Source organism: Acipenser ruthenus, chromosome 12 (genome assembly GCF_902713425.1).
Source record: "Acipenser ruthenus chromosome 12, fAciRut3.2 maternal haplotype, whole genome shotgun sequence".
Taxonomy (NCBI): Eukaryota; Metazoa; Chordata; class Actinopteri; order Acipenseriformes; family Acipenseridae; genus Acipenser; species Acipenser ruthenus.
The window spans coordinates 1,678,006-1,695,454 of NC_081200.1; the positions used below are offsets into that span (position 1 = coordinate 1,678,006).

Here is a 17,449-nt window from a genome sequence, read left to right on the forward strand (position 1 = left end):
AAGAGGCTAGCTAGCTTGGTGAATGCACCACTCCTTTCACCTCTTAGTGGCATCAGTCAAGTCCTCAAGTGACAGCAACCCACACAATCCAACACAATGGCAACCCCTGTTTAGAAGAGGCCTGGCCCGCGGTGCTTCCGTTGAAGCGTAGTGTAAAGGCAGAGCTTTGTAAAGGGAGCTCAAATGACAACACTTGTGAGGCTCTAGTCTGCTCTAGGGCCTCATTTCTGAAGCTTGTGTAAAAGGAAAAAGGAAATGAAGAGTAAAACATTTTAACAGAGTGAAGGTTAAGATTGCAAGACAGAGCAATCTTAAAATGGCCCTACATTGCTGTACATAATATACCTTTCAGTTTGACCTTGTAAGTAATAATGCCTTGGGTTTTTCCACTTCCCCTTTTTAAGATGTGTTGAAAATGCCTTCTCGTTTACTATCACAGTATAATGAAACAATGTTATTTAAGAGTAAAAGGAAAATTACAATCAGGCATTATTACAGAATGTGTCATGTATAGCATCATAGTGCTCATCTTACTAAATAAAACAGCTACTCCCTCTCATGATAGCACAATAGCTCAGAGAATCAAAGAACCCCTGAAAGAGTCTAGCGCTGAGTGATAAAGTCATGTCCTCTCATTATAGCGCACAGAATCAAACAACCCCTTGCTGAAAGAATCTAGCGCCGAATGACTGCAGCTGGAACATGAAGACAGCAGGCCTCTTACCGAGCAGGCCGTATCGCAGCCTCAGTGCGGTGCTCCAGGTCGGGCCTTTCTGCTGCAGCAGGCCGATGGCATGGGTCCCAAACAGACCTGGGAGGATCGCCTCAGCCTCCAGAGAGTACTGCCTCTGCCACTCATCCACCTTCCGCTCAAGCAGAACTGGCAGCAGGAAGAAAACAGCGAGGGAGGATAAAAACACATCAGGATTTTTTATAAAGCCATAAAGGCAAATCATTTTGTAACATGGAAAAGTGGCTCAATCGTTGCAACAGCTGTATAGTTATATTTAGAACATATTTATGAAAAAAAAAGCGCACTGATTATACATTTCATTTGTTTTCAATGTGTTAATACATGTGTAATACTGTAATATTCTTCTGTTTCTTAGTTGCCTTATTTTAAATTATTATTATTATTATTATTATTATTATTATTATTATTATTATTATTATTATTAACCTGAGACTGAAGCTGTGTCTTTGAGCACATTTGTCAGTGCCACTGAGACCTTCATCTTCTTCCCCAGCAGTTTGGTGGCATTGCCTGACAGAATGATGGGGTTGCCTCGCTTTGTCAGTTTCGCTTCTAGCTGGAACAGGTACCTCTGCTCTCCAGCTACTGTCTGCAAGTCAGTCCGTCCCTGCAACAACAAACACTGAAAACTACAAACTCGTTCATAGTGTTAAACGATCACTTCATGCCATAGACACCTCTAATACAATGTGTCCTTTATAAAAGTTTACCTTTGTAGTTTTTACTATAGATTACCATTTGCCATGTTTTTTATATGCTTTACCACACCTGTAAGGGCTGTGTGTTGCTTGCCTATTCTTTGCCATGATTTAATTATGTTTTATCACACATTGCTGTGCTTTTTTAAATGTTATAACACCACTGGTAATGCCTCCACTTACTTTCATATCATGACATGACACCTGTATACATAAATACAGAAAGATAATCTAAGGTGAAGGAAATGTAGTGCTTTGATTGGCTAGTGATGCCGAGGATTTCGAAAGCCCAACCTTGATGTAGTAGAGATCTGTGTCGTCAAGTAGAAGCTCCAGTTTACCGCTGCGCATAGATTTGACTTCATCAATTTTTCCTTAGAAGCATTACAATGGAAGAAAAAGAGAAAAAAGTTAATGATTTTTTTTTACTCTACGTTAATTCTCCATTACATACTAAACGACGATCAAAAACAAATCAAACTAAATGCTAAATAGAAGCCTATCATGCTATTAAAAAAAAACAAACATAATATTTTTGTTTAAAAGTTACCTTCTATAAGAATGTTCTTCTTGGGGTGGACAAGCTTGACAGAAAGCCTCCTCTGCGTGTAATGGAAGAGGACGTCAATGGCCAGGTCCCTGTTGACGTCAGATTTGGGGGTGCCCATAAAGAGATGGACAGCAGCTTCACTGGGAATTTGGGAGCCCTTCTGGAAGAGTTTATATACAATAGACGCGTGAGACAAGTGTCAAAGGACTAGATAATAATAATACAAGGGTAATGATCCAGGGAACGCGTTTAGCCAGGAATATTGGCTGTTGTTTCGGAGCAGGATAAACTGCTACTTGTTTCCCTACCTCCGAGCTTACCTACAGGTTGGGTAGACAGGACTTGAAGAGCGCTGTTTGACCTGAGTCCCGATCTCTACATTACCTTGGACACAAAGGAGTAAGCAGCTTCAAACAGGTACTGCTGCAGAGCTCTGTCCAGCTTCCTCAGCCTGGCAGACACCGACACAGGACCAGGCAGCAAGCGAGGCCCAGCGGAGGCATCAGTGGGGTACGAGGCTTCACAACACAACTGCCAGCCAATCAGCATGGACACTGAAACCAAGAAACATCACTAAGAACATCACCAAGAAACACCATCCTCCCGAACCCGAGTTTACAGCTCGGGTTCGGGAGGATGGACAAACCCCCACACAATTATCACTTCATCTAATTGAATCATATCATTTAATGAATCCAAACTGAATAATTACTGCTAGCATAAATAACCTGTGTACTCACCTTTCATTTTGCATTTGTTCTTTCGCAACCCACCACCTGCCCCATCTCCTACTTTAAATTTCTACGTATAGTTCTATGGGGGTCTCCTGCCTCGTCCGATGGCCAGGTAGGGGATCTTTCATCCAAGTAGGTGTTATGCCAAATTGTTGTTCTATGTTCATTTGTTTCGCATACCTCATCAGTAAAGTTTGTTTATCTAAAACCATTGTGTCGGTGGGTTTGTCCTGAACTACTGAACACTAGAGAGGCACAGGAACAATTAGAGGCACACACTTTACACGCCATTACACGCTAAACAAATCTACCTGATTTTAGCATAGATCTGTATTTTTTAAAAACTCTCTAAATGCTACCCAGATATTTGCTTTTCTGTCAGGAGCACAGTAAATCTTTGGTGGACTGGATGTATAATTTAGATAGCAATCTAAAAGTACCTGAGGCTGTCAAAAAGTCTCTATGAGCATCAGTTATGACACAACACAGACACACACACACGCAAACAAAGACACACACACACACACACAGACCACTTCTCTGAGTGGCAGTCACGCTAATTAAACGCAATACTAACGCACAGGTCCCCCTCTGAAAAGCTTCATTGTCGTGAAGTGAAAAGTGTCCCAGTGATTATTTTTAAATACTCACATTCCTGGTCAGTGCAGGAGGCTGTTACTGTGCGGTCAGCAGGGCCAGATAGCTCCTCTCTCCCCTCCGCACTCAACAAGAACAGCCTGGAGCTACAACAGCAGGGAAACCCGAGAGGTAACTTTTAAGGTACACATCTTAATATTATAAGGAAACATTAGAGTGGAAACTGTAATTTTAAACAAGCACTGTCATTGCTATCTACTGTCATGTACCTGCTGTATCATGTCAATATCTTTGTTATGTTTGTAATCACTATGTTTCAATAACTTCAAAAACACTCAATCAAAATTATTAGGTAAAACTAATGAGAATAACTATTCAGTGTTAGTGCTCACTTGAATGAGCTTTTCTCGATACGAACAACCAGTAACACTGAATATAGCTGTAAGTCTTTTACACCGATGAAGGCATTAGCCAAGACGTTTGTCTGCTTGACTGTTTTTATTCACATACCCTGGGCCGCAGACGGACTGGTGAATGAACACACTTTACAATACACTTCCGCAGCGGTTTGGTATTTCCCTACTGTACCTGATGTCAAAGATTTCCATGGTTTCCTCTGGCGTGTTGAGGAACACCTTCAGATCCTGCCCTCTCTTCACCTGCACCCCTCCATCCAGGCTGGTGGAGGTCTTCAAGCCACTCACCCACTCCAGCCCCGCCTGACCGCACTGACCCTCGACCCCCAGCCGAGCAGACACATGCACCAGGGCACTGCCGGGAGACAATGTGGATCAGTACCGGGAAACCAAAAGACTGCACATGCAATTGAGCCTCGTATTCCTGGTTACATGTCACAGTTGTTAGGTTTATAAAACTCCTACACAGTAAATGTGTTATTAAAGTCTCCCCCCCCCCCGTTAACATTTCCAATAACATTTTTAGATATTTTATTGGCATTAGTAGTGTTGAAATGAAAGACGTCAAAACAAATGAACGGCTTACCTTGGCTTGATGTATCCATTGATGAAGAAGTTTGACCACTGTTTGAAGTCGACTGCTCCTTTAACTCGGAGGCTAATGGCAGCGGATGCGTTGACAGCCAGTCGAATGGGCAGCCCAGACAGGGATGGGACAATCAGCTCCTCAGTGGCCAGACTCAGTCTCCTGCTATACTGGACCTCCTGACCCTACAGCAGGGGGAGAGGCAGGATCAGATCCAAACAAGAGAGGCAGGACTCTGCAGCACCGCACTGGATCTCCTCATTCAAGTCAATGGTGATTATTAGGACGGTTCAGTTTTAATAATACTATGCTAAATAGATTTTGTTGGTGACAGGGGTTGACGTTTGGACTACTGAACCACAGGATTTTCTCAGGAGTCTTCTATCTAAGCAATACAAACAGTACAAACCGTCTTTGTATCTTCTTATTGACCCAATCATTTTTGAGGGCATTTTATTTTTTGACGTCAGTTTATGCTGATATTTCATCCGAAAGAATGCAATAAAAATATTAAAATGAGCTTTTTACCTTTAAAAGTTTGACCGCAATCTCAGCCAGACTGAGAGAAAGTAGCTTCACTTGGTCCTTCACATCGTCGCAGTTGAGGAAGCTCAGCTCATTGCCGAAGATCTTCACACTCACCCCACACCGCAGCGCCCCGCTCCTCTCCGCTCCCTCTGTGAACTGAGTGAGGGAAGCCAATTTAACTAACAGTGGACCTCAAGCACTCTAAAGGTGTGCTAAACCATTTTCACATGTTTTGCCCTTTTTGTTTCTGCTCTTTGCTCTTGTATTTTTTTTTTACTTTAAGGTATGCAGATTTTTGTTTGGTAGAATGTAAGCCTCTGCTTTCTATTACCTAAACACTTCCTGTGTTATAGGTCACATGGGCTAATTGGAGCGACATTATTGAAAAAAGAGTACTCTACAATACAGGAAGTGATTTGGCAGTAGGAAGAAGCAGCTTACAAATGTATGGTTAGTTTCACAGACCCTGATCAGCACTAACAGCACTAGTGCTAACCAGGGTCTGTGAAACCAGCCATTAATCTATAATATTGTATTAAAATGTAATTAATGTTCAAATCAGTCCTTTAGTACTCTTTTAAATCTTTTTAAATCTAACATGCAAGGTATCCTGGCACTGGCTGTTGAAACCATGCTGGGTTATAACACCGTGATGCCAGTAGGGTGAGTCTACTTATGTTTCTGTGACACTTGTTACTGTACCTTGTCCTTTATCTGGTTCAGTTTGCTGTAGTCCCCAGGCTGACACCCCTGCTGCTTTGCTTTCCTGTTTCGGGTCCTCCCAGGACCCTGTGTGGTTTCAGCAGCTTCTTCCTCTGTGTGTCTCTCGGAGTTTCTCTTTTTCTTCTCTCTCAGAGGTGCCTCTGTGGGATCTTCTTTTGTTCTCTGGTCTTCCTCAGTTACAGAATCTCCACCAAAATCAAATGGCTGATTGCCAAATACCCTCTGAGCAAGTGGTTCAATGTTTTCAGCACGGATATTGACCTGCGTAAACATAAAAAAAAAAAGAAACATGAAGATTGCAGTGTTTCTGCAGCAGAACTGTTCAAACTAAGAAAAAACGTTTAATAGAGAATTTACAGAACACATAAAACATTCATCACATGCTCCCCATCACGTGCCATTGCTTCACGAAGGCAAAGAACTGCACAGACCTTTACATCAGAGTGACAGCTGCCCTCAGTTCTCCCCATTATTCTCTAGTGGCACGCACACATACAGTACCAACAGACAGACACACCTCGAGCAGGTTGATGGCTCTGCCCAGCACGTGGACGGTCAGGTTCCCCATTGCAGAGCGAGGCAGAAATGACTTGGGGGAGAAGACCATTGCAGCCTCCACATTGGCACCTCCATAGCCTGAGGAAGACGAGAAGACACATGAGAGGCACACCCTGGTTCAGATTATTGGCTGTAATTGGCTGTGAAAACCAGGCCAGTGCTCTTCAGGTTTCAAAGACCAAGTGGCAATGTAATCCAAAGTGGGCTGACTGTTATGCACATGACTTTATCCAGCTGCCTCACACTTCATTGTATTGCACTAAGATCACTTTAAAGGTCTAAGCAGTGATGACCACCAAGAACAAGGTCAATAATAGAGCCGGGGGACAAGGCCTGCTGCTGTTTATATTATTAAAATAGAGCCCAAGGTCCCCTGCTGTACCATACCTGACTGGAAGGTGGCATCAGTGTAGGAGGAAAATTTCCAGGCCTCAGTGTCAAAGTCTTTAGTGATGATGTCATCAGGAAGAGAGTCTCTCACTGCCCTTTTCAGCGGGTCCTCTGTCTCCATCAGCTGAGACAGGTGGCTCCACACAAAGGCACCAACTGCCGATATAACACAATACAATACAATACTGGTAAAATACAATACAATACAATACAATACAATACAATACAAGTATCAATTAGGAAGAAATGTTTTAAGTGGCATAAACAACTCAAAAGTGTTGAATCGGTAAGAAAATAATGTACAGTTTCTCGAGGCTAATGGCACTCAAAACAGCGAACTATTTTTTAATGACTCATCGTTGTTTATCCCTTACATAATAGCTGGGTTGTTGATTTCACATCCGATCAATTTTAGTACAAAGGAAAGCCTCAGTAAAAGGTATGGTTTGGTGGGCCTCCTCTGCAGGCGGTGTGGACTGACCCTGGCTGGACGTCTCCTCTCTCTGAGCCTGGCTCACGGCCTGCAGCAGCCCCTCGTTCGGACACCTCATAGCCTGCAGGTAGGCAGCGATCCTGACCTCCACGTCCTCCTCCCGTGAGCGGTACAGCCGGAGCAGCACGGAACGCTACACTCAGGGATCACAAGCATTGACCCGTCATTCATCTGGGAGTTCAGACACACATTGAACTCGTCGGAACTAAACATCAATTCAAGGTGCAATTGCCACTTCAATTTGGAGTCGGAGAGAGAAGTGCCTGGACTAATGCTCCCCTAAACCAGCTGTAAACTAACATGCTTAGAAGTTGTCGCAATTTTATAGCTCCGTCTACAACATAATATGATTAACATTAACTGTTGGAATAAAGTAGCATGAACCTTGAACACCAAGTAATGTCTTCTTCCTTGTTTGATATGTTACTGTTTAATCTTAATAATCTCCTAATAATGTTATTATGGTGGTAGATTAATAACATTTGATGAATGTTAAATTACTTTTTACCATATGTTTAGCTGTATTAGTTTTACACATCAATTTGAATATAAAACATATCAAGATGGAATAATTATTACAAAGAATAAGAACTAATTATCATATTAATAAAATCCAACAAGCCCAAAAACAGTCCTTGACAACCAATCCCAAATTCTCTCTAGCATGCAGACTCACACAGCTCAAACTCCCATGTCCTAAAGAACGTCATGTGACCCGCATCAGTGAAGAACATTGCAGCCCTACTTGATACAATGAAGCTGGTCCTATTGCCTCCATATGCCTTTAGCCTGGTGGCACGACACAGCACTCTGAAAACGCTGTGCTTTATCCAAATCACTGTCGATAACACCCAGGATTCCCCTGTAGTCACTGTGCTTGTTTTGTAGAATATCAAGTGTATAGAAATGTTAACTCACATCAGCGTTGCAGGGAATGCGTCGGAATGCGTCGAGGGCTGCGAGCCTCAGCTCCACAGGGCCGGTCTGGGTCTCAGCGCAGAGGCTGAGTGCAGGAGTGAGAGCTGCAGCCGCCAGACCTGCATTCCCCACCGCCTTCAGCACGGACTGCAGCTGCAGAGCAAGACAGACACGACACAGGCAACGGGTCACCGAACAGCACCACACTCTTAATATGCTTCTTATCTTCTGCTTAATACAACATACAGTCAGGGGATCAGATCAGAGCTGTTTGGGTAGCTTGGACTTTGAATCATCACAATTCACCATTTATTTATGAAACAATTCCACCTGTTGAGAAAAGCCATTTGAATGTTGTATGTTTCTTTAACGCGGTAGAGTGTTCAACATATTTCACCCTGTTGCAAGACTGTCTACCACGTGAATGAAGCCTTTATCATCAAGCAGCAGAAGCCCAGTTGAATATTTCAGGTGAGATTTCTGTGCAATATCTAACTGGTGAGCGCCGTTTCCAAGAGCACAGGATTCCAGACAGGAGAAGCTCGGGAATCCGAGCACAGCATTTTAACCCTCAGATACAGTGTCTGGAGAGTAGGGTCTTCTCGTGTACCTGGGAGAGCTGTTCAGGGTCCGCCCCAGAGCCACAGTCCTCCTCTAGATACCCCTGAAGCACTGTCATCAGGGCCAGCACCTCAGGGACGCTGGCACACGCAGGCTGCACTGCAGAGCAGAAGGTGTGCACCACTGAAGACACTCCCAGGAAAACACTCCGACTGGCTTCGGGTGACCGCAGCAGTGTCTGAAAAAAAAAAAAATTGCAAACAAGACTACTTATTCTAGATACAGTAGTCTTTATTGAGACGTTTTGTGTTGTTTGTTTGATTGATTAACGTGAAAGGTGAATTCATATTTACTGATAACATGCTTTATTTTCAAAGGGGCATTATAAAAACGTTACAATTTCTGAAGTACACATAGTCTGAATGCAGTTTGATAATCAGATGCAGATAGCAAGCCGTGATTTCAAGGTTTTGATTGATTGATCAGACCTCTATGTTTCTGGTTAACTCTTCCTTGGTGTGTTGTGGTTACTTTCCATGGTAACCTAGTGTCATACCAGAATGTTTCAAAATGAAGATCCATGTTTGCAAAATGTCCTTCAAAGCTTCACACTTGAGACCTACATCGCTAATGGAATAGCAAAATGGGTACAATTTATGGATTTATTGTGTTAGCTACAATCCCTTTCTTAAGTACAATGTGCTTCTGTTTTGTACCCGGACACTGTAGTCCACTTCTCAGGCAAAGCTATTACATCACTCCATGGATCTCTGAAACAGGCAACAGACCAAGCCAAGACCCTGTGTGGCTGCCAGGTGATCTGTATACAAAGTGTACCACGATGTGCTATCATGTGTTCACGCTACAGGGCAGCATTTATGATCTGTATTGGGAGTGCCGGAGGTTCTCACAGTCAGAGTGGCGATCATGCCGGCGGTGGGCTGTGGAATGAAGGTGAGTGACGTGAGGAAAGATGTGGCTCTCTCCTCCTCCATCTCCCTGGACAGAAGGAGCTCCGCTATCAGAGACACACAGGCCTCAGAGCTGCAGGCTGGCAGAGCGTCCACCAGGGGCTGCCTGGAACAGAGTACACACAGCGACAGGGTATTACACAGCTAGCACAGGATTTGTACTCAACAAGCACAGGCTTTATACGCCTCAGCTATCTACAGACGTCAGCCTTCTCAGATATCATGCTGTTATAGAAACTGCATGTATTCGTCAATAGGATCAGAACGCATGTGCCAGCACTTGTTTTTCCTTCCTTGCTTCCTAGCAGTCATATCTCAGGATACCAATCAAACAAACTCTCATAAAAGATTATAAAACTGCGTTCTGCAGACGCTGTACCTATTACTTTTAAAATAGCAATATACTTTTTCTTTTTTTTTTTTTAAGTTGTCTAGGATTGGACTGATTCTCACGAAATGCACTAAATATTAGTAAACTGGAGAATCTGTGTTGATAAAAGATTGTGCAAACTGGTTCCAGTCCCTGTGGTTACCTGTGTTCTCCAGCTCTCGTTTTTTCAACACACTGGCATTCCTTCAGTAGTTTATTGCTGGGGTGACCAGAAACCCAAAAGGAACTAACACACACACACACACACACCCTGCTTATTTACTTTGCTATCAATCAGGCTGCTGCTCTCTGAACGGTTTCCAGCGGTGAGCAAGCCAGATGTGTTCAAACAAGCCCCACACAGACTGCTACTGTACAGCAGGGCAGCCAGCTTTGACTGGGAGCGCTTATACAGAGAGCAACACACCCTACGAAAAGCACTCTGGAACCCAGGCACAGGCTCTATGAAACACAGTTTTAAAAAATGCTTACACAGAAACGATCATTTTAACGCTAAAAGGTATATCCCTTGCTATCACCACGTTATCATATTCCAGTAAAGAAACTCTACAACCTGATCCAAGATGTCAGTACATTTTAAACCCTGTTTTGTGTACCTCCTTGCAAAAATAAGAAAGTTAGCATCATTTTTATTTGCGGGACGCATATGTCCCTTGTACCTAGAGGGTTAAATTCGGTCTCAATGGGGAGCTCTGAGTGGGGAGACACTCACCAGTTGTCTCTGCATCTGAAGGACGCGCGCTGCCAGAGGTCACCGAGTGCTTCAGCAGACAGGGCCCTGAGTTGGAACACCAGGCTCATGAAGAGATCTGCATGCTAAAAGAGAAACAACAGGAACACACCATCCAGAGAGGAGAAACAGAACAGGAACACAGCACCCAGAGAGGAGAAACAGAGCAACAGGAACACACTATCCAGAGAGGAGAAACAGAGCAACAGGAACACAGCATCCAGAGAGGAGAAACAGAGCATCCAGAGAGGAGAAACAGAGCAACAGGAACACAGCACCCAGAGAGGAGAAACAGAACAACAGGAACACAGCACACAGAGAGGAGAAACAGAGCATCCAGAGAGGAGAAACAGAGCAACAGGAACACAGCATCCAGAGAGGAGAAACAGAGCAACAGGAACACAGCACCCAGAGAGGAGAAACAGAACAACAGGAACACAGCACCCAGAGAGGAGAAACAGAGCAACAGGAACACACTATCCAGAGAGGAGAAACAGAGCATCCAGAGAGGAGAAACAGAGCAACAGGAACACAGCATACAGAGAAGAGAAACAGAACAACAGGAACACAGCACACAGAGAGGCAGATCTGCAGCGAAAAAAGAAACCTGTTTCACAAACTTTGTTGACAATATGTCACAGTATATGAGCTCACAAAAATATATACTCCTCTGATGGGACTGACCCTTTAGTAAAGCAAGAAGATGCTTAGTTCAAGCATATGAGACACTGAGAAAGCCTTTAATAATATAACCCATTTGAAGGCGTGAAGTCGCACTTAAAAAACCCTGTTCTTAGGCTTCACGTGTGCTATTTCTTTCTTAACCTGTCTATCTGAGAAAGGGTGACATCTCTATAAAAAAGGGCCCTTTGATATTGTAGTTACAATTAATGCCCAGAACACGCAGAATTGAAATATTTAAACACCACTGAGATGTCTCTGCGTGTTTATTTTACCCTGAAATTGAGGCTTCACATTACTGTACATCAAGGGTATCAGAATGTGGTAGGACCCAGACATATGGAATTGATCGTATCGGGAAAGGTGAAATACAGATTCACAGATGATACAGTAAATATTCGTGCACAGCCGTTGACTTCATTAAAGGCCTTCTAATAACATGTTTAGTGCTATAATTAAAAAGTCACTTTCCCAGCTGGAGTGCCAGGAACGACAGGGACTCCTCTTGATTCCCTCTCTAGCTGTGTTAGTGAAACAGCCCTGCTAACAGCCAGGCTGCGTTACACCACACACTTGGCCTCACACTGAAAAGATCAGGCTGTGGTAATATCAAACCAGCTTGGGTCTGGAAGCGCGCAAGCTACTTAAGGATAACCCACACACGAGAAAGGGAAAGGAGCAGAAACTTTCCATCCCATTCACATGCATTGCAAACAGATATATAATGTGCAGCATTGCTATCGTTTTATACAGTACCACTACCCCTATTTAATATACATATATACATATATCAGTTAATTGCACTGGTGCCCTTTTTGTCACCTCGCAGTACATTAGTTCATGTTTTCAATTGTATTTGCATTCTTTCATCGGTATTTTTGCTATTACTTCAGAATAATAAAGTGCTCTCAGTGCGTTGATTATTGTCGATTATTACGTGTTTGATACTGGATTGGGAAGCTTGTTGCACTGGTACTATACACAGCTCTGCAGGGTGGACAGTGCTAAAGCTCACCTCGTAATGCAGGCCCTTTGTCACACAGAGCTTCCTCACAGTCTCGGCAGCCTGCTCTGCTGTAGATGCTCTCGTCCCTGTTTCCCCTCCATCCTCTCTCTCGTACAGCAGACTGCTCGAATAAACCTCCCTGGAGTCGTCTGGGAGAGGAACAAAGACAGTGGAGCTCAGGGGCCACTCTCACAAAGCACTCAGAGCTAGCAAGCTGTCTTCTGTCCTCCACAAAACAACAGTTCAAGACAGACCGCTCAAGTAGAAATCAGCTCAGCTAGTCTCAATGATTGCGTTCGTTTTATTTTCTACTACAGAATTAAACTTTGGTGTGTGCCAACTGTAGCATATTTCAATGAGAGACCCAAGAAGCGAGCGTGTGCATTATGGACTCCTCTTTATGCACATGGATTTATACAATGAGATAAACGTTTCAACAACAAGTCAACTTGCTAACATCTGTCTGTCTTATGACTCAGTGTTTAAAGATACGGATGACTGTGTCAGTAACTCCATTGCTTTTGCAGGATGCTGAACCCAGTCCTTGCTGGCTGGACAGGGCTTGAGACGGGCTGCCCTGCTGTGGCTGTGGTTTCCCTCTGTATGGGAAAGAGATTGAGCAGCTTGGGCAGTCCAGTGAGTATAAACAGGACATGTGGGTAAACAGAGCATGACCCCCCCCCCCCCCCCCCGAGGAGCCGACACGGCCTCTTTGACACCCCAGGAGAGACATATGGCAGCCAGGTGACTGACTCTCCCTTTCCCTCTCACTGCACTTTCTCCAGACACACAAACTGTCTGGTGTTACACTGTGTCAGGCATCTTACATCGAAACCTCTCTGGTTTTAAAACAACACAAAATATTGGGAAAGACTATGCCAAACTGCGTTTTTTTTATTTCGAGTGAAAGGACAATCAAACTGTTTACTCTTTTTAGACCTTAAATCACTGAATCATTTATCACATGCCTCCAATTAAAAAGTGATGGTTGCCTGGATGGATAAAGCTTGCAGCTGCCTCCCCGTGGTCCTGGGCCAAGACCTGCAGTCTGTAACAGAGACTGAAACAGGCATCTGCAGCAGGAAATAGAAATAGTCTAGTGATGAATTCAAATGCTAATGACTGCTTGGCAATCTGGGGAGGAGAGACAGGGAGAAAGAGAGAGAGGGACAGAAGCTTACCCAACTAACGTGACAGTGTGCTCTGTTCAAATGATCTAGAACAATGGAATAGATCCCAGTTTGTCACGTAAGTGAAACCTCTTATTATCAGGGACATGTGTCTTCTGTTCCTTGCTCACCTCTGTTTGTTGGTATCCCTTCCTGGACTCGGAGCAGTTTAAATGTAGACAGTGTTTTTGTTTGGGCACCCCCTGCATCCCGGGAAAAGGGAGTGAGGAGGTTCGCTTCAGTGCAGGAGGCCTCTTCCATCACCCCATCCCTGTAGCTCTGCACACACTCCAGACTGGAGTCCAGGAGCTGTCCCTGAAACAACAACGATGGCAGATGATACTACAGCAATATCATTCAGGGAGCTAACGCAACAGTGACATCATTCCATAGGCTAACACAACTGTGACATCATCCTGAAGGCTGACGCAACTGTGACATCATCATACAGGCTGACACAACAGTCACATTGTTAGTGATTGAATTTCAGACTGACACTGCAGTGACAGCATTACTCTGGCTGACACAGCAGTGACATCATTCAACAAACTAGTCCAACAATGGGGTTACCTGTGCTGCATGCTGGTGATGATATCATGATTCATTTTCTTGTGAAACAGTATGCTGAACAGACCACTATCACAGAGTTCTGAACTCAAGTGTGTGTCCGTCTACATGTAATAATGTTTGTTAAACCTATGAACACAGTATGTGTGAAAGACTCCAAAAAAGACTACTGGATGAGCGAATGTTTGGTATGGTCTAGTTACAAGGGAGTGTGCTTGTATGTGCAGGCTCAGGGAGCCTGGGCAGGCTGCAGTCCTGACTCACATCACTGTCTGGCAGGGGGACGGAGTCCAGCGAGGTGACAGCCAGGCCTCGGTGAGAACAGCGCTTCAGATCACGAGTCTTCACCAGGGAGGGGCCTTTCCATTCATAGCTCGTCAAGCACCTGCCAGATACGTCAGTCTGCAAGAGAGGGCAAACAAACCGATTACATGCACGACTAATCAAATTACACTCTGTCAAGGAACGTATCCATTTTTAACAGGCCACAGCTGAGGGAAAAACATGTGCTTGTTGTTGATGTTAACCTACAAAAAAGAAAGAACTGACACAGATTTCTGTGTGCATTTGGATACGTTCTAGAATGAACTGACACAGATTTCTGTGTGCATTTGGATACGTTCTAGAATGAACTGACACAGATTTCTGTGTGCATTTGGATATGTTCTAGAATGAATGGACACAGATTTCTGTGTGCATTTGGATACGTTCTACAATGAACGGACACAGATTTCTGTGTGCATTTGGATACGTTCTAGAATGAACGGACACAGATTTCTGTGTGCATTTGGTTACGTTCTAGAATGAACTGACACAGATTTCTGTGTGCATTTGGATACGTTCTAGAATGAACTGACACTGATTTCTGTGTGCATTTGGATACGTTCTAGAATGCCTGTATAACAAACTGCACAACTTAAAACACTACAGAGTGTAGTTTCAGTAAATACACATTGAGCAGAAATGAATGCTGAATGATGTACGTATGACAGGGTGGAAGCAGCTAAAATATATTGCTGCTAGTCAGTTTGTGCCACGATAGCATCCCTTGAATTGAGAATGTGTCCTCTCTTATAAAGGTTTACCACTGCATTTTTCCACTGCATTTTTCCAGTTATACTATGCATTTACCCTGCTTACCTGTGCTGTACCATGCTTTCGCTGTGCTTTATTCCACTTTGCTATGCATTCACTATGGAAGCTCTTGCAAGGGTTCTCTCACCTCCTCCAGGGTCTCCTCTCTGCTCGCTGCGTGTGAGCTCTGGAACACACTCAGCACCCCTCTCTTTATATTCAGCACCCAGGTGGGCTCATCCACTGAGGGGCAGATCTCAGGAATCTTCCCGTCTTGAAAGGAAAACTGCAATGGGGATTTCTCTAGGGATTCTCTGTGGAAATAACAACGGAATTACACAGGAACTAAAAAAGAAAAAATACTAGCAGTAGCATACAATTTGATTTAATAGGGGCCCTTGTTCTGTTCCTGATAACCCTTTCCATTCTCACCATGAATTCATGTTAGATTTTGGTCTAATGCCATGAACGAGTTTGTAATGTTTTATTAATACGTGTTTACAGTACTTTCTAAAGGGTTAATAATTAGTAATGACAAAGTAGCTGTTATGTAATTACATGGTAATAGAACTTACAGTAAAACTGAAAGCATGGAGAACACACAAACCCAGAACAAATTAGTAGAGCTGAATGATGAATGCATGGTGAGCACACATGTAGAAAGAAGCCCATTCAGCTCCACAGTGAAAGCACAGCAAACTCCAAGTCATGCTTCTGGTCTGAACAGCAGCAGTCACATTTGCATGCTCAGCACAGTCAGATTGATTATGTTGTGTTTTTAATAAACTGAGCAAAATCTCATCTGACAGGTCATTCAATTTCAATTCCAAATACTTGAATATTTTTTCCATGGTGTATCATTATTTTACACTGTGACTGAGAAAGTGTCTTATTTGATTTACTAGCAGTCAAGAGCCAAACTCTGTATAATTCAGTGACTGCAGTGTAAAAACAAATTATGCACAGTGCAGTAAGCCAGTTAATGTCAATTTGTATTTGAAGGGAACAGTGAAATGTGAACTGACAGGAGGCATCAATTACTCCAGTAAATTACCCCCGGTCTGCACACCTGGGGCTCCTGGATCACAGCCCTCTCCTGTTTACTCACAGCTCTCTTTGGGTTTTCTTTTATGTAGCTGCACTGTCAGCTTCCAAGCTGCTTTGATTGAAAACATGCACCTCTCTTAATCCCTATAAAATGAAGCACAGTCATATATTAGCTGCTCCTACTCCAAGCGGGTCAGCCAGCAAGTCATTGGACTTGGCAGCTCTTGTCTTACACAACAGCTTTTTGTTTTAAACATATATTTTCTGTCTTGCTATGGCCTGGCTGTTTGTGGCTGTGTGTGAGGTGTGTGAGGTGTGTGAGGTGCATCTCTCAGTGCTGGTGGTGCACTGGCTGGTGGCTGTTTTTGTTGCTGTCTGTCTGGGAATCAGCATTAGTATTACCTCAGCCGGTCCTGACTCGGCATCAGATCCTCTTTGTTTGTTGATGTCCTCTTGATCTGTACATTTCTCAGCTGGAGAGGAAACAAGAAACGTTTAGAAAAGCAACAACAAACAATACAGAACTGACAGCACTGCACATGGTGGAGCTCCTCTACACTGAAACCATGGAGGTTACTAATGAACTGCAGGACAGCATAATATTTGACATAATATTTGAGAATTGATTACAGAGGAGATTTCAAAATGAGTAAAATCCTGCTTAACATTCTCAATACATTGTCCCCTGAATTAACAACAAAGTAATACAGTACAGTGTGCAGCCAATAGATGTACCATGACGAAAGGAATACATAAATACATAAAAAGAAAAATAGCATTGATTTAAACATGCCATCATCAACCTTTAAGGCACTAGGCTGAGGTCCAGACAGAAGTCTAGACACAGACCGTGTTGTCTGATAAAGGCCTTGGCTGATGTGTAGGTATAGCTATCTCTCTGCCACAGAAAGCATGCCTGCGTACTTTTAAAACCATGAGGCACTTGTGAAGAACCTCGATGTCAGCCAGGCTGTCGAGGGCCAGTCCAGTGCTTGCAGAGCGGCTCTCCAGCAGAAAGGCGCTTGTCTCCGTGCTGTACTTGTAAGTATACCTGGATCCTTTCTGGTAACTCACATTGTCGCTACCTGTAGATGTAAACAGTGTTGTTACACATGATGCAAACCAAAAATGCTTTGAAAATAGTTTCTTGAGCTGCGGGTATACAAACCAGTGCACGAGGAAGCACAAGGCAGGTCTTCCAGCCTGGCAAATGAAGTACCTACTGGACAAAAAGAACATTTACAGTCAATGTGAGGGTGGCTTTCTCAATGGAATTTACCACTTGCTAGGGTTCCAGGGTGTTCTAT

The 17,449-nt window shown here is 43.6% G+C and overlaps 1 protein-coding gene across 3 annotated transcripts in view; it reads right to left on the reverse strand.

Annotated features, from left to right (window-relative positions):
- LOC117416563 (uncharacterized) overlaps positions 1-17,449 on the reverse strand; it is a 45,524-nt gene that overhangs the window by 27,719 nt on the left and 356 nt on the right. For all 3 annotated transcript variants that reach the window (XM_034027725.3, XM_034027723.3, XM_034027726.3), the window contains exons 2-25: positions 17,311-17,364; positions 17,067-17,227; positions 16,545-16,615; positions 15,244-15,409; positions 14,286-14,423; positions 13,586-13,769; positions 12,295-12,434; positions 10,581-10,684; positions 9,418-9,583; positions 8,556-8,744; positions 7,946-8,098; positions 7,016-7,160; positions 6,532-6,690; positions 6,104-6,222; positions 5,566-5,847; positions 4,864-5,019; positions 4,336-4,520; positions 3,922-4,104; positions 3,388-3,479; positions 2,387-2,556; positions 2,003-2,162; positions 1,747-1,826; positions 1,181-1,361; positions 725-880 (exon numbers count right to left, since the gene is read on the reverse strand). In XM_034027725.3, the coding sequence (XP_033883616.3) occupies positions 725-880; positions 1,181-1,361; positions 1,747-1,826; positions 2,003-2,162; positions 2,387-2,556; positions 3,388-3,479; positions 3,922-4,104; positions 4,336-4,520; positions 4,864-5,019; positions 5,566-5,847; positions 6,104-6,222; positions 6,532-6,690; positions 7,016-7,160; positions 7,946-8,098; positions 8,556-8,744; positions 9,418-9,583; positions 10,581-10,684; positions 12,295-12,434; positions 13,586-13,769; positions 14,286-14,423; positions 15,244-15,409; positions 16,545-16,615; positions 17,067-17,227; positions 17,311-17,364 (3,594 nt within the window). The remainder of the gene's footprint in view (positions 1-724; positions 881-1,180; positions 1,362-1,746; positions 1,827-2,002; positions 2,163-2,386; positions 2,557-3,387; positions 3,480-3,921; positions 4,105-4,335; positions 4,521-4,863; positions 5,020-5,565; positions 5,848-6,103; positions 6,223-6,531; positions 6,691-7,015; positions 7,161-7,945; positions 8,099-8,555; positions 8,745-9,417; positions 9,584-10,580; positions 10,685-12,294; positions 12,435-13,585; positions 13,770-14,285; positions 14,424-15,243; positions 15,410-16,544; positions 16,616-17,066; positions 17,228-17,310; positions 17,365-17,449) is intronic.